The 14,946-nt window shown below is 39.2% G+C and overlaps 1 protein-coding gene across 1 annotated transcript in view; it reads left to right on the top strand.

Moving 5' to 3' along the window:
* HEATR5B (HEAT repeat containing 5B) overlaps positions 1 to 14,946 on the top strand; it is a 54,251-nt gene that overhangs the window by 20,717 nt on the left and 18,588 nt on the right. Inside the window, exons 14-23 of the mRNA XM_018563576.1 lie at positions 1,154 to 1,317; positions 1,431 to 1,606; positions 4,457 to 4,562; positions 6,714 to 6,904; positions 7,116 to 7,275; positions 7,369 to 7,558; positions 9,115 to 9,284; positions 9,835 to 9,979; positions 10,718 to 10,897; positions 13,391 to 13,642. Coding sequence (XP_018419078.1) covers positions 1,154 to 1,317; positions 1,431 to 1,606; positions 4,457 to 4,562; positions 6,714 to 6,904; positions 7,116 to 7,275; positions 7,369 to 7,558; positions 9,115 to 9,284; positions 9,835 to 9,979; positions 10,718 to 10,897; positions 13,391 to 13,642 — 1,734 coding nt within the window. The remainder of the gene's footprint in view (positions 1 to 1,153; positions 1,318 to 1,430; positions 1,607 to 4,456; positions 4,563 to 6,713; positions 6,905 to 7,115; positions 7,276 to 7,368; positions 7,559 to 9,114; positions 9,285 to 9,834; positions 9,980 to 10,717; positions 10,898 to 13,390; positions 13,643 to 14,946) is intronic.

Here is a 14,946-nt window from a genome sequence, read left to right as displayed (position 1 = left end):
TTCGTCTGTGGGACTTTTTTTTTTTTTTTTTTTTTTTTTACAGCCTGTTTAAAAATATGACCTATTGGTTCCTGCACCAAGCACAATTTTCTCAAACCCCTTTCCTTTCTCCTCCACCATTGATGGGAGCAACCTAAGGATTCCTCAGTGCCTTGGGCCTTGCAGAAAGCATGCTGCCTGACCTACTTGTTCCAGGGCACTGGGATAATTTTATCTCAATCCCAAGGACTTTAATATTAGGGTTGTTGTCTAATTTGCCATAGATCCCCTGATCTTTTGCCCTTACAGGACTACAACTTACCATTTCCCTTGATGCAACCTTGCTGGAACTTAATTCTGGAGTCAGGCATTTTCTTGTTTAACCCCTCCTATCCAAAACTGCTTTTAAAAGTGTCCAGAGGTCTTCTGAGTTCCCCAGTGAATGATTGTAGAAAAGGTTATTTTTTAAATTTTGTTTCTCCTGTAAAATCCCTTTTTTTAGGAGCTCACGGGATATATAGATTCTGTTATTCTGTGCTGATTGTCTGCTTTGTTACTATAGCCTGTAGTTACTTTAATTATTTTCTGGTACTTCTTGCTACTCCTAAGCGTGTACAGAGGGGTGTAGCCCACATGGGGAGGAGCGATGCCTTTCTGCTTATACAATCTTCTGCTTGTCCAACCTTCTAGGGGCAGGGTAAAACCTGTGATCTGCTGTTTACCCAAAAGAACTATTAAAAAATTGATTTATTTTTTTCCTTGTGTACAAAATTTAAAAAAAAATAATTTAATTCAATAACATACGTTAATAAGATTATTCACACTAAGGTGCTTCCAGTCAGTATACAGCTAAAAGCATTAGAAAGGCTACAGGTTCTCCCTGCAGGAAAATATATAACTCTTAGATACCCGAGTCAGAGAATCATCCTCTCTGGCATCATCCATCCACAAAGATTCTGACAAGCTCTCATAATGTCTTTTAATCACTACTGTCCTGCCCGCATATCATGTCTATGCCATATGTATTGATTGTTAGCTATGCCATGATTTTTTGAAAAACCTTTAATAAAACTTTCAATGAGAAAAAAGAGGATACATTCGTTTTTTGGCAAGGTTTATGATCTTGTTTTGTTTTCCAATGAAGTTTTATGTATGTAAATGTCTTTTTAACAAGGTAACTTCAGTGTGCTTCTACGCGAGTTGGTAGCTGAATTCACCTTGACTGATAACTCTTCCAACACTACTACGTCGCTTCTTCGTTCTCTGTGCCACTACGATGACAGTGTTTTGCTGGGCTCCTGGCTCCAAGAGACTGACCACAAATCCATTGAGGACCAGGCAAGGCTGTTAATATTAGTAGTACCTTTCCACGGTTTCTTGATGTATGTTTTTAGCATATACAGTACCCATTTCAAAACCGCTGTTTAACTTGAGCTTAACATGTTGTTTAGCTTCAACCCAACAGTGCATCTGGTAGCGGAGCTCTGGAGCATGACCCATCCTCCATCTACCTGCGCATCCCAGTTGGTGAAGCTGTGCCAGGTCCTCTTCCTCTGGGGGTTTCTGTCATTGATGCCTCTGTGGCTCTCTTTGGAGTCGTGTTTCCTCATGTGTCATTTAAGCACAGGTCAGTGTTACTTTTCACTGTATGATAGATTACTGATAAGTAAGATCTGTCCTGCATATCATTTTGGTTACAAATGTATGTCTGGGCATAAAAACATAGTACATCTCTGCACTATATAAACATTTCCCAAATGTTTTGTCTCCTAAAAATTTTCATAGTACAGAAAAATACCTTTTGATTCTGCCAGATGTTCAGTGCGTTTCTAACTTCCTTCAGTGAACTGACATTGCTGGCGTGCTTGAAATTATGATACTCGAAGAGGACTTCGATATAGTGGGTATATCGGAGACCTGGCTAGACGGCACACATGATTGGGCTACTAATTATAGAGCGGTATAACCTATTCAGGAGGGACAGATGTGGGAGAAAGGGGGGGGGTTGCATTTACGTCAACTATCTAAATATGCATATAAGGGACGATATCATGTCAAACAGTGGAGAAGATGTGGAGACCTTATGGCAAGAGCTCGATATGGCGGACCCTAGCCGTAAACGTATTGTGGGTATTTGCTATAAGCCTCCGAATATAGGGGAGGAGGGGTTATGAGACAAGGCTTTTGACCTTAAACATGTTTACGCTGGAATTAAGGAGATTAAGGGAGGATATGATTTTCATGTACAAGATGTTCAATGGTGACAGCAACATTGGCAACAAACTGTTTGAGATTAACTCCATTACAAAGACTAGAGGCCACCACCTAAAGTTGGTGGAGAAAAAATTCCAGCACAATGGGCGAAGAGGGTTCTTTACAGTAAGAGCGGTTAAGGTCTGGAACTCACTGCCATCGGCAGTGATTTCAACCAAGAATGTAGATTTGTTCAAGAAACGTTTGGACGATTTCTTGAGGGACTGTAATATCCAGGGATACCAGTATCCCTAAGAATGAGATGATGCGTGGACCTATATGGGTTGGACTTGATGGACGTATGTCTTTATTCAACCCCAAATACTATGTAACAAGGGAGGACTCAGGCAGGGCTGACAGCACTACTTGGGATTTTAGTGCTGTAGTGTGAAACAGCTTTTATTACTGCAACACCACACATCACTGTAACATCATCACCAGGCTTGTCAATTTCTTGCAAAGGCTCTGCTTGGAGATCAGTTCCTGTGGATGCAGTCATGTCACCAGAACCGCTTTGTTTTGCTCGGAAAGAAATGCATAGGGAGTGGGACAGGGAGGGGGTAGACAGAGTTTTGTAGTCCAGCAGGCAGGACTGACCATTCTGCTTCAGCTTTTAGTGCAGCAGGGGCCCTGTGTTGTCAGCCCAAAAAGGAAGTTAGGCGCATACTGGATTTCAGACCAACTGGCATTTTTCTTTAATTGCAGCATTGTAAACGGATAAAACATGAGGAAATGTGCTTGTATTAGACAGATATACATAATAGGAAGTGTTACCCTCTAAATCAGTGGTGGCGAACCATGGCACTCCAGCTGTGCCAAAACTACAAATCCCAACATGCATCTGCCTCTGGGAGTTATGTCTGTGGCTGTCAGAGCCTTGCAATGGCTCATGGGACTTGTAGTTCCAAAACAGCTGGAGTGCCAAGGTTCGCCACCACTGCTCTAAATGTATCAAATTATAATAATGAATGTGCTACTCTTCAACTAGAACAGTCAAATAAATAAACAAATCTCTATAATATATAAGTGCTAAACAATACATGCAATCAAAGTGTTCGCAATTTATTTTTCTTGTACATATCAATCCTTAATAAATATCCCTCTGGAAAGTTCAATCATATCTTCCGTGTTCAGATGTACACACTCTTTATCCTTCCACATCCCTCTTTATCCTGACAGTGACATTGTATGCCACCTAACCACTATTGGCTTTTAGAGAAAAAAATTAATACAATGTTGGCTTTTAGTTTTAGGCTGAAAAGTACAGAGACATGTATGAAATCCTAGGGATGTGAGGTGTTTCCAAATGTATTTTAATGCATTTTTTTAGCTGTGCTATTTTTCTAAAAAACAACAATAATAATAATCAAAACTGGGGAAAATTTGTTTTTGTTTTGTTTTTTTTAATGTTTTTTTCCTCATTCTTTTTATATTTTAGTCATCATAAGTGAAGTATTAGGGCTGTATATTTATATCACATATGTGTGCCTATCTGTCCTCTAAAAAAACAATCTATAATTTGTGTGGATGCACTTAGTAAGAAAGTATATTACTGCCGTGGAAGACTGACACAGCAAAAATGTAAAGAGCGCGTCAGTCATTAGCGAACAGAAACTGAAAAAAATGTTCAGTCATGAAAGGGTTAAACTTGGTTATGCCACCCATATGTCTTGCACAGCATTCATATGTTCTTTGTAACATTCTGATACTCTTTAAAGGATAAGTTCACCTTTTGCAAAAAGAAATGAATGTAATAATCTATTAAAAAAATATGCATTCCTTTAATATTTGCATTCGAGACTGGAAAGCATTGCAATTGTGATCACTCGATCACAGCTACAAAGTTGTGGCTTCTGCACATTTTCATACAGGCAGAGCTCCATACTGATGCATGGCGTTTCCGTTAAGAGAGATGGGAGAAGGACGGCTGGACTTCAAACTGCATATAATCACCTCATACTAGGTCCCGAAGAAGTGCAGCCGTTAAGCCTTTAATGTATGACCGGTGGCTATGTATTTTAGCAACCATCTGACGTGTGCATTGAACGTGCGACTGAGATTTATTTCTAATCCATATGTGCACATTGGTTTTTGCGTTAATTTGATGTTTTGCAGCTGCAGCTTTTTACAAGCCCTATAAATGCTGCTGACATAAGTATTAAACAGGTCCTCTGCAGCATGAGCCTCATTATAACTAGGCATTTGGCTGTGTTTTCTCTTTTAGATTACAAATGTTGGATCATTTTGCTGAGTGTGTAAAACAAGCTAAAGGAGTTCGACAACAGTCTGTGCAACTGAATATCTTTACAGCTGTGCTTAGTGCACTCAAGGTACGGATACCACAGTATGTAAATGCCAAGTACTTGCCATATTTCTAGCAATTTCCAAACCTATTGGAATATACTTTATTTTGTAACCTTTGCAAATGCATTCTGTCAAGCCAGCATTTGCCATAGCACTTATGAAAACTGTTTCATGCTCCCATGTTATTGTCAAATGTCCCATTTATGGCACATGTTGCTCGTGAGCTGTATTGTAATGTTTATTGAGCATTCGGCCAAAGTTGAATTAGGAATTTTATTAGCCAATTGTACAAATGCAAATGTCAGAGTATTAAGACTCTCTTGTCTGTTCAAAAGGCTTTGATCAGACCACAGAAAGCATGTTGCTTTTGTAATATAAAATATTAGGAGATATGTGAGGTTACGCCTCACCCTCCTCCACCTCCTCTTCCTCATTACTATGTAATATTCAAGAAACTCTAAACCAGTGCAAACAAGAATTGGTTCCCATAATTAATTTAAAACTCCACTTCTTCTTCTGTGTCTGTCATGGTGATGCAGTGGTGTCAGCAGGCACTGATAGTGTTTATCACAGTGATCCTAAAGCTGAGCGCCATGCAAATGCCTAAATGCGCAGTTAACGTTCATTACATGTCTTACCTACCAAAGGATTTGTAATTGTGTTCAGTCAGTTTTGTCACCCAGGCACCCCCCCTACCAAACAGCACAGCAGGTCTGTGACCTCATCTTCCTCTACAGGAGTTTAGGTATGTTAGGACTTAAAGTGACTTTAAACCCTCAGATTTTTTTAACATAAAACAATATTGTAATGTGTGCCTTACTGTAATCCATGGTTGTTTCCCTTCTCTTTGCTGCTCTTCCTTTTAAATCCTCATGTCTTCTCATGCTTGGGGAGAACTTCCCTTTGCAGTGCCTCTTCCTGTAGTGCTGGCTCAGGTTGTGAACCTACACACAGACACCATGTTTCCATTTCAGAGACAAGGCAGTCTGCTGCACAACAGAAGTTCTGCCCAGCATGAGAAGAGATACGGATTTAAAACGAAGAGCAGCAAAGAGAAGGGGAAACAACCATGGATTACAGTAAGGCGCACATTACAGTATTGTTTTATTAGTGGTGTCAGCAGGCACTGATAGTGTTTATCACAGTGATCCTAAAGCTGAGCGCCATGCAAATGCCTAAATGCGCAGTTAACGTTCATTACATGTCTTACCTACCAAAGGATTTGTAATTGTGTTCAGTCAGTTTTGTCACCCAGGCACCCCCCCTACCAAACAGCACAGCAGGTCTGTGACCTCATCTTCCTCTACAGGAGTTTAGGTATGTTAGGACTTAAAGTGACTTTAAACCCTCAGATTTTTTTAACATAAAACAATATTGTAATGTGTGCCTTACTGTAATCCATGGTTGTTTCCCTTCTCTTTGCTGCTCTTCCTTTTAAATCCTCATGTCTTCTCATGCTTGGGGAGAACTTCCCTTTGCAGTGCCTCTTCCTGTAGTGCTGGCTCAGGTTGTGAACCTACACACAGACACCATGTTTCCATTTCAGAGACAAGGCAGTCTGCTGCACAACAGAAGTTCTGCCCAGCATGAGAAGAGATACGGATTTAAAACGAAGAGCAGCAAAGAGAAGGGGAAACAACCATGGATTACAGTAAGGCGCACATTACAGTATTGTTTTATGTTAAAAAATCTGAGGGTTTAATGTCACTTTAAGCAAATATTGCATGCTTTCTTGTGCATTCAGCTTGCATCTGGGATCCATTTGAGCTACTTCTAAGTTCCAATAGAAATGTTATGGTGAGAACAACAGTTAAGATAAGAACAAATGCCCATGTATACAAGCCAAGCAGTATTCCTGGTTAAAAAAAGTACTTTAAAAATCTGCTCTCACTAACTGTAGATGAGCTTCTAGGTAGGGTGGGAACAGCAATACATTATTCTTTGAGTCTGCCTAGGAATTTTAGCTAATTTTCATATTAGCAGCCCTGTTAGATTTGCACATGATGGAAGTTAATATTGATATTATATTCTGAGAAAGGCTCTGCTATTACAAAAAAAAAAACTGTAGAATTTTGCTTAGACCACAGTTTTGTTTTTATTTAAGGGTAAAGGAGAGGACAATTATTGAAATAAATCTGCAAAAGCATTTTGCACTTATTTTATCTTTTGTTATCCAGGGTCTTGCAGAGAACAAAAGCTCTCTAGGTCCCGAAGAAGTCAGAAAATCAGCTTTGACATTGGTTATGGGTGCCCTGGACAATCCTAACCCTATCCTCAGATGTGCAGCTGGAGAGGCCTTGGGCAGAATGGCACAAGTGGTTGGAGAGGTATCATTCATTGCTAGGATGGCACAGTACAGTTTTGACAAGTGAGTTTGCATGTTTGCAAAATTCAAAATTCATCCTTTACATACTTTCATAGTCTACTCTTGTCCCTTGCCTTACACTATTGCAGCCATTATACCATATTGGAAGCAAGGTTATGCTTACGTGTTCTTTAAAATATGGAGCTCTTACTATATAAAACATTGGTTAATGCAAATTGTGTTTTATCTTTTTTCTTATTTTAAAATCACCCAGATTGAAGTCAGCTCGGGATGTTGTGTCTAGAACAGGCCATTCTCTTGCACTCGGCTGTCTACATCGTTATGTCGGAGGAATCGGGTCAGGGCAGCATCTTAAGACCAGTGTCAGTATTCTCTTGGCTTTAGCTCAGGATGGCACTTCACCTGAAGTTCAAGTGAGAATATCTTCACTAAAGTATTTTAAAATAAAGGAAAGATATGTTTTTTTATGAGAAGTGCAAACTGAATGCATTTTAATTTATTTGTAGACCTGGTCACTTCATTCACTTGCCTTGATTGTTGACTCAAGTGGCCCTATGTACCGGGGGTATGTTGAACCAACTCTGTCTTTAGTGCTTACACTTCTACTGATGGTCCCACCTTCACACACAGAGGTGCACCAGTGCCTGGGTCGCTGCTTGGGGGCTATCATCACGACAGTGGGACCAGAGCTACAAGGTGAGCTCCAAGATATCTCGGTGTGCTGCAACAAGCCAGATTGGCACCATGTTTCTTGAAACCATTTAGACAAAGGCTCGCATGTTTATTTACCCCTCCTTACTATCGTTTAAACCGAATAAACTGGATTGTTATTACACATTTTCACAGCCCTTACTGTGAAAAAAGCAGTTTTCTATGCAGAGGTTAAACTACTTTTTCTCCAGGCTCATAAAGCGCTCCTTTTTTTTTTTACCACTGACCGTAAAGTGTATTTTCACTTTTGCAGCCAAATTAGGATAACACCGTTTTATATTTGTTACATGTTCTCATTAAGATAGCATAACTTGAAAAATAATTAAAAATTTCTCCTTTACATATTACTAGTTTCCTCTAAATTGAATTCTCCTCTAGAATGCAGTGGGGGCAGGGGAGGTGTGCCTTTTTCAGTAGATGATTTTATTTTATTTTTTCTCCAGTTGATTATAGAACAAAACTTGGGCCCTTACAATCCTCTCAAGTCAGGTGTCTGCATTGTCTGTTCCTTTCTAATGTCCTCTTGCTAGTCATTTGCTTATTCATACTATCATACTAGGGGTTCCACATGTTGTTCTTTTTGTTAGGCCTCCACTCTAACTGAGTGATTTAAAATCTAGTATTGTTACAAGCCTATTTGTGACTTTTTTCACGTTAATATCCTTTAATGTAACCTTCTTGGGCCATCACTTTGGTTGGAAAGCTGTCGGAGTTAAAAAGCTAGATAAATCTTTGTTTTTCACAACTCGTATTCAGATGTAACAGCATGTACAAAACAACACTCTACTAGACCAAATAGGACTGTATAGGTACAAAAACTTTTTTTTTTTAACTGTAAACATTTTTATTTTTTAAAGATTTCATATGAAAATGTGAAAAGGCTGATATTAATGTAGTTGAATTGGTGTCGTCTGTAAGGAACCCTATTTCTCCTTGCATAAGACAATGTTGTTTTGAGTCCAATGACTAGGGTTGGACTCGATGTTGGAGCCGAGCGTGAGTTCGACTCGAACATCGGCAGTTGGTGTGTTCGGCTGGCTCTTCGCCAGTAGCGCACCCCGCACAATGCACTGTGCCTTGTGAGCCCTGATCGGCTAAAGCCTTGCACCTGACCACAGTTAGGTGTAAACATACAGCTAGACTTTTATCTTGTGTTTTATATTTTATCATAATTACATTCCTAACTTGGGGAGTTTAAACTTTGAAAAGTAAATTAAACATCATAGTTAATCCATTTAATATCAGAATGAAGAACACAGAGGGGAATTTATCAAAACTGGAGCAGACAGAATCTGGAGCAGCTGCCTATGGCAACCAATCAGATTCTCTCTTCAGTTTGTTCAGTTAAGTTTTGAAAATGAAGATGAATTCTCCTCATAGTGTTTTTCCTGTGTATGTTATGCATTTTCTTTGTGTTTTCTGCTTGCTGTGTTTATTATTTAGTCATCTGTTGAGCTGTGGATATTCTGTACTTGATGCACATATACAATGTTAATGCTTTAATGAACTGACTAATATAAATGTTGATTTTTACATCACAGGCAATGGACCCACCATTTCAACCATTCGTTCCTCTTGCCTCGTGGGCTGTGCTATCATGCAGGATCATTCAGACTCTCTGGTTCAAGCTGCTGCCATTTCCTGCCTTCAACAACTTCATATGTTTGCCCCTCGCCATGTCAATTTGTCCAGCTTGGTCCCTTGTCTCTGTGTAAGTTTTTTTTTTAAATTATGCAATCACTTTGCTGCACAGCCTGCTCCTGGGAGTCGCCTTTTGCAGTTGCAGCGTAAAAAGTAACTATTTGTTTCAAAGTGATCAATTATATAATTCTAATTGCTGGAGTTTCTGATTGATGAACTTCCTCTCCATTTTTAGCTTTCTCAGGCTAGGCTCACGCACTGCACCCGGGACGCGCGTCCCGGGATTGTGCGGTCCTGTACAATGCAGGCAGCGACTGTCGCGCGTCCACATTAATTTTAATGGGGGTGACATCCGCGCGGCAATTGCAGAAAAAAGGTACTTTTTTTGTGCGATAAATGACGCCCGGCTGTTTTAGTGTTCAGAATCATGGCGATCCGCCCGCGCAACTGGGGTGCCATTAGAAAGTAATGGCACCCACACCGTGATCGGTTCACACCTTGGCGACTCCTGACCGTGCGGAATAGTGCACAATTGCTGTGCGGCGAGGTGTCGCCTAGGTTCTGTGTAGTAACCGCTGTATGTTGTGTAAATTTAAAATATCTTTTTTTTTTCTCTGTAGGTCCACCTGGGTAGCTCCCATTTACTGTTGAGACGTGCGGCCGTTGCTTGCCTGAGACAGCTGGCACAGAGGGAAGCAGCTGAAGTGTGTGAATATGCCATGAACCTTGCAAAGAATGCTGGGGACAAGGAAGTCAGTGGCATCAGTAAGTTGGAAAATGCAATGTACTTGTACAGTAACTTGTTTTGTTTTTTTAAATAACTCTAGCCAAATTATTGCTTTTAATTTTGGTAAAAAAAGGAAAAAAATTGTTGGATTTCTCGGTCTGCGGGCCTGTTGGAAAGAATTCTGTACACTTGTACACCTGTGTAGTCACTTGGACAGGAATTACCTAGAATCCTCCATATAGGCACATAGACTGCAATAAAGGTGCATTTAAAAAAAAAAAAAAAAAAATTATCTGTCCTCACAGGGGAGAGTCTCTTCCTATGTGGTCACTTGAACAGGAAAGGAAAACACTCTCCAAAGATACACAGAAAGCAATGAAAACCTGGCAGAGGCTTTAAGCTTTCCTTTTTCTACAAAAAAATAAACGTTTCTGCTATATTTCTACTGTAAGGTTTTCTTTCAAATTTTCTGAAATACACCCATGTTATTATTATTAGTTTACATGTCAACCAAAATGGTTGGGGTCCTATTTATTTTTCTATTTTTTTTCCTGCCCTAAATGTAGCTGAGACATATGAAATCACTATACTTTCCATGTAAACATATTTTTTCACTTGATTTGTGGCTATGCTGATAAAGAAAAGTTGACAGAAGTCATTAGAATTGCTTGAAAATAGGTTTTGTCTTTTGATTGGCATTGCTTAGTATGCAGACCAAAGGCATGCACACATGTTTTAGCACAAACGGCATTGGTAATTGTTTCTTTTTTTTTTAGAAATAAATATAACTGATACAGGTCTGGAAGGAGTTCTGTTTGGCATGCTAGACCGGGAAACCGATAAAAAACTTTGCGCAGATATTCATGACACTTTGGGTCACATGCTTTCTTCCTTGGCTGTGAACAAATTATCCCATTGGTTGCAACTATGCAAAGATGTCTTGGCAGCCACCAGTGGTATGTATCAAAATTTAAGATTATCTATTGTTTTTCTAAATTTATGTTCTAACCATCTGCATTTTTATTTCTAAAATGTAAATCAAATAAATGGACTTCTGTACAGTATGAATTTATGAAGCTGTGAGCAAAATTGAAATTGCTAACTTTCAACCTGCTAATGTTTTCGGCGAAAATGATCACTGCAACCTGAATGGTTGCAAAATGCAAATTCCCTTTAGCTTTAAAAAAGCAGCTAATGCCAAGAAGATGTGCGCATGTTTTAAAATTGCGAGATTTACAGAGGACATGCAATATTTGGTGTATGGGCCTCATTTATAATTATACTTGAGGGAATAGACGTCTCATTTTGTGTGCCCAGTGTCTATATATTAAAATATATGGACGCTATAAAGCCGCACAGACAAAGATTTTCCATCAAATACTTTCATATTTAGGCCCATTATGTTTTAAAATGAGTACTTCACTCTTAACACAGTGGCTTGTGTGCTCTTTTATTGTGCAGATCATTGTTGCTTTTCAAGCCACTCTGTCTGGGAAGGAGCTTGGAATACCTTAAAATACCTTGTATGAGAGGGGTATTAAATCTCTTCAGGATCTTTTAGATGGTTCCAAACTAAAACCTTTTCCTTCACTTAATTCTCAATTCCACCTCCCATCCACAGACTATTTTAGATACATTCAAGTTGCACATGCCCTCCCCTCATTACTCTCCAATTGGTCTACTCTACCTAAACATATCTGGCACTTTCTCACCTCCTGTTAAGGGTATATAGTGTTATTTTATACCTTCCTTCAACGTAAGCAAGTGTTTTCTAAATCTAAAGCCTTCCTAGCTTGGGAAAGGGATCTAGAAACCTCTTTTACCCCTGAACAATGGTTATACGCATATAAATCATATAAAGCTACCAGAAATGCAGACTTGCGAGAGCTTTCCCATAAAATGTTTTTACGATGGCATATGACTCCTTATCAAATCTCTAGGTTCTCCCCAGATGTATCTCAATCTTGCGGACGCAATTGTGGTGAAATTGGCACTTTAATTCATGTATTTTTGACTTGCAAGTCCTTCTCAAGCTATTGTTGTAAAATCTTCCAATTAGTCTCTTCCATAATGGGATGCATTACACCTATGAATCCATCCCTAACCTTGCTCCTTCTAGGTATTGATCAACTTCATACCCAATACCATTCAGTGGTTGTTCATATATTGCTAGCTGCCCAGCTCACTATAGCGCAAGACACTGGAAAAGCTCTACTGCTATTTCTATCACAGAAACACTTAAGACGCTGCAGTTACTCTACGAGTTTGAAAGGTTACATGCACTTAAAAATGACTTGGTAACATATTTTAATAAGAAATTGAAATTCTGGCGCCTTTAGGTAGTTGCTTGAACCAGGGGCCTCTTCTTTGCTCTAGCTCCTCTACTCTATCTCATGATTTGTGCTGCCTCATATCCTCCAGTTATCCCACTTCCTTCTTCTCCCCAACCTTTCTTATACATCATCTCCTCTTGGACATGATTAAACTGTACTTGTACTGTTTTGTATAGATAATGCAACCACACTAATTCGATACTGTATTTTATCTTCTGTGTCCAATTTAAAAACCCAATAAAAAAGTATTAAAATACATTGGGGGTGGGGGGGGAATTATCAAAGCAATTGCGACAGTTTTAGCCTCTTGGATATTTTTTTTTAATGTGCAAATCTGTCTATTAACATGCGCCCCTCTTTTGACCTGAGGTTGCACTACTTTTTCAATTGCATGTTTTTTGCACCGGTTTTCATCTGCACTTGTCCTGCGACTGTCTGAAACTGGAGCATCACCTAACAAAACAATCACAACTTTAGACCACTTCTTCAAGAAGCGACAGCTAAGCTTTTTGCCTGGAGTTACGAGTCTTCTTTCCTGGAGTCTATTAAACCTAATTTATGAACAACATTACACTAGCATCATAAATCTGGCGCAAAGTGCATCAAATATACTCCGTGCAAGTTCAAACACTCGCAATTGCTATGATAAATTCCCCCCATTGTATGTATGTTCTATGTAAATTGGTGAGTTTCTCATATATTTCAAAGGAAGCTGATCAATGTAAACTGCAGTGAAGCTGAGCATTTATAAGCATTAGCACTAAGTGATCCCGCTCTTACAGAAAATCCATCCTAAACATAGAAGGCTAACTTGTGCTGTGTTGTCATGATTTAATTTATAATCAGAGTGAAGGACCTAAAAAATAGACTGTGTATTTCATACATTGACCGACTCCCTGTTAATGTACAAAATACATAAATTATATTTAAACATCATAACCTGGTTACAATAAATATCCCTTCAATATTGATATTTATTATACTGCTACTTTAGTAGAGTACTTTCTCCCCAACCTGATGATGTAGCAGCTGATTTTGCATATTAAGCCAAAAAAATAAATAAACTGCTTTGTATGTTCCTCATTAAACAAACCTATACTAAATTTGTCATTGTAGAAGTGGGCACAGCTGGTGTGGTGGCTGGAAGAAGGGATGAAGCGTCTGAGAAGAAAGATGAAATGGATGACGATACCATGTTTACTACACTTGGAGAGGATGATAAATCAAAACCGTTTGTGGCACCCCGTTGGGCTACACGTGTCTTTGCCGCAGACTGTCTTTGCAGAATTATATTGCTGTGTGAAAACGCTGACAAAGCGCACTTTGATTTAGCTGCAGCCCGTACACTAAAACTGAAAAATACCAAAAGTAGGATTTTCCATTGATCTTTTATCCTTTTATTTATGAAGACTGCCATGCATGCTTTATTTAGATCTTTGCAGTTGGATGGTGCTCTCTGCAATTGCTCTTTCTGATATAGAAGTTTTAGAGCTGTACAATCTTTATTTGATTGCACATTACTGTTAAATTTAACATTTGGAGAGCGTTTTATAATAGCGGACAGCTGGAAATAACCTCATCAGTGCGCTTCTCTCCAATTATCAGAATGTGGATGGAACAGTGAGCAAGAAAGCAAAAATTTGACAGTAGTTTTTAGTACAATTAATGATAAGCTAGGCAAGTACCCTGTTTTACACCGTAACATGAAGATTGATAAAGTAGGCATATAGAGGATGCTTGTATCTATAACAAATGTTGGTCATTAGTGGGGTATAAAATTGAGATCCTTTGATTTGTGATTGTTGCCTTTAATCCGACTTTAACATTATGTTGACTAAGACGGATACCCTAGGCCAGTGATGGCGACCCTTGGCACTCCAGCTGTTTTGGAACTACAAGTCCCATGAGGCATTGCAAGGCTCTGACAGCTACAGACATAACTCCCAGAGGCAGATGCATGTTGGGATATGTAGTTTTGGCACAGCTGGAGTGCCAAGGTTCGCCACCACTGACCTAGGCCCCAGGTTAGTCAGCTAAGTTTTGATTTTAATTGTTCATTGACTGGGAGGCCTAAAAATGTTAGTAGGGGGTAGTAGTGCTGAAGCTATTTATGGTTGTCCTTTGCTGCATCACCTTCTCTGTAGTCTTTAGTGGCGCTAACTACTAGTGGAGCTCTGGTGTCACATTTAAGCGTCATCTGTCCTGATGAACACAATCTGTTACCTGCACAGAACAGGGTACTATTTGATATAGCAAGATATATAATATAGTACCCACAATATACAGTATATATGTAAAAACATATAAAGCTTATAAATATGAAAAATATAAAGCCATTTGTCCCTTCCAGCAGTGCAGATTTTGTAAGAATATAGCACATTTATATTGCCCAATGTAGGCTCACAAAATGATTATTTGTTGTAATAAGTAGCAAACATTTTAACATCCTACCACTAGTATCAAACATCCCTAAGATGTCTTTTTCCATCCAGGGCATTCTAGTCGGATCACTGGCTAGCAGGCAACCTTTAATTCTTGCTCTTACCTTCCACTTATTCTGCTACCTTGATCGCCTGCCAAAGTTCCAGGTAAAAAAAAAAGAAACCTACTTCTAGGTAAGGGCTCTCTTCCCTTGCTTCCATGAGCAGTGTTGGTGACTTAACAGCCAATTG

This window comes from Nanorana parkeri, unplaced genomic scaffold (assembly GCF_000935625.1).
Source record: "Nanorana parkeri isolate BGI_ZX_2015 unplaced genomic scaffold, ASM93562v1 scaffold677, whole genome shotgun sequence".
Lineage (NCBI taxonomy): Eukaryota > Metazoa > Chordata > Amphibia > Anura > Dicroglossidae > Nanorana > Nanorana parkeri.
Note: the sequence above shows the minus strand (reverse complement) of the source record. Positions and strands in the feature narration are given on the sequence as shown.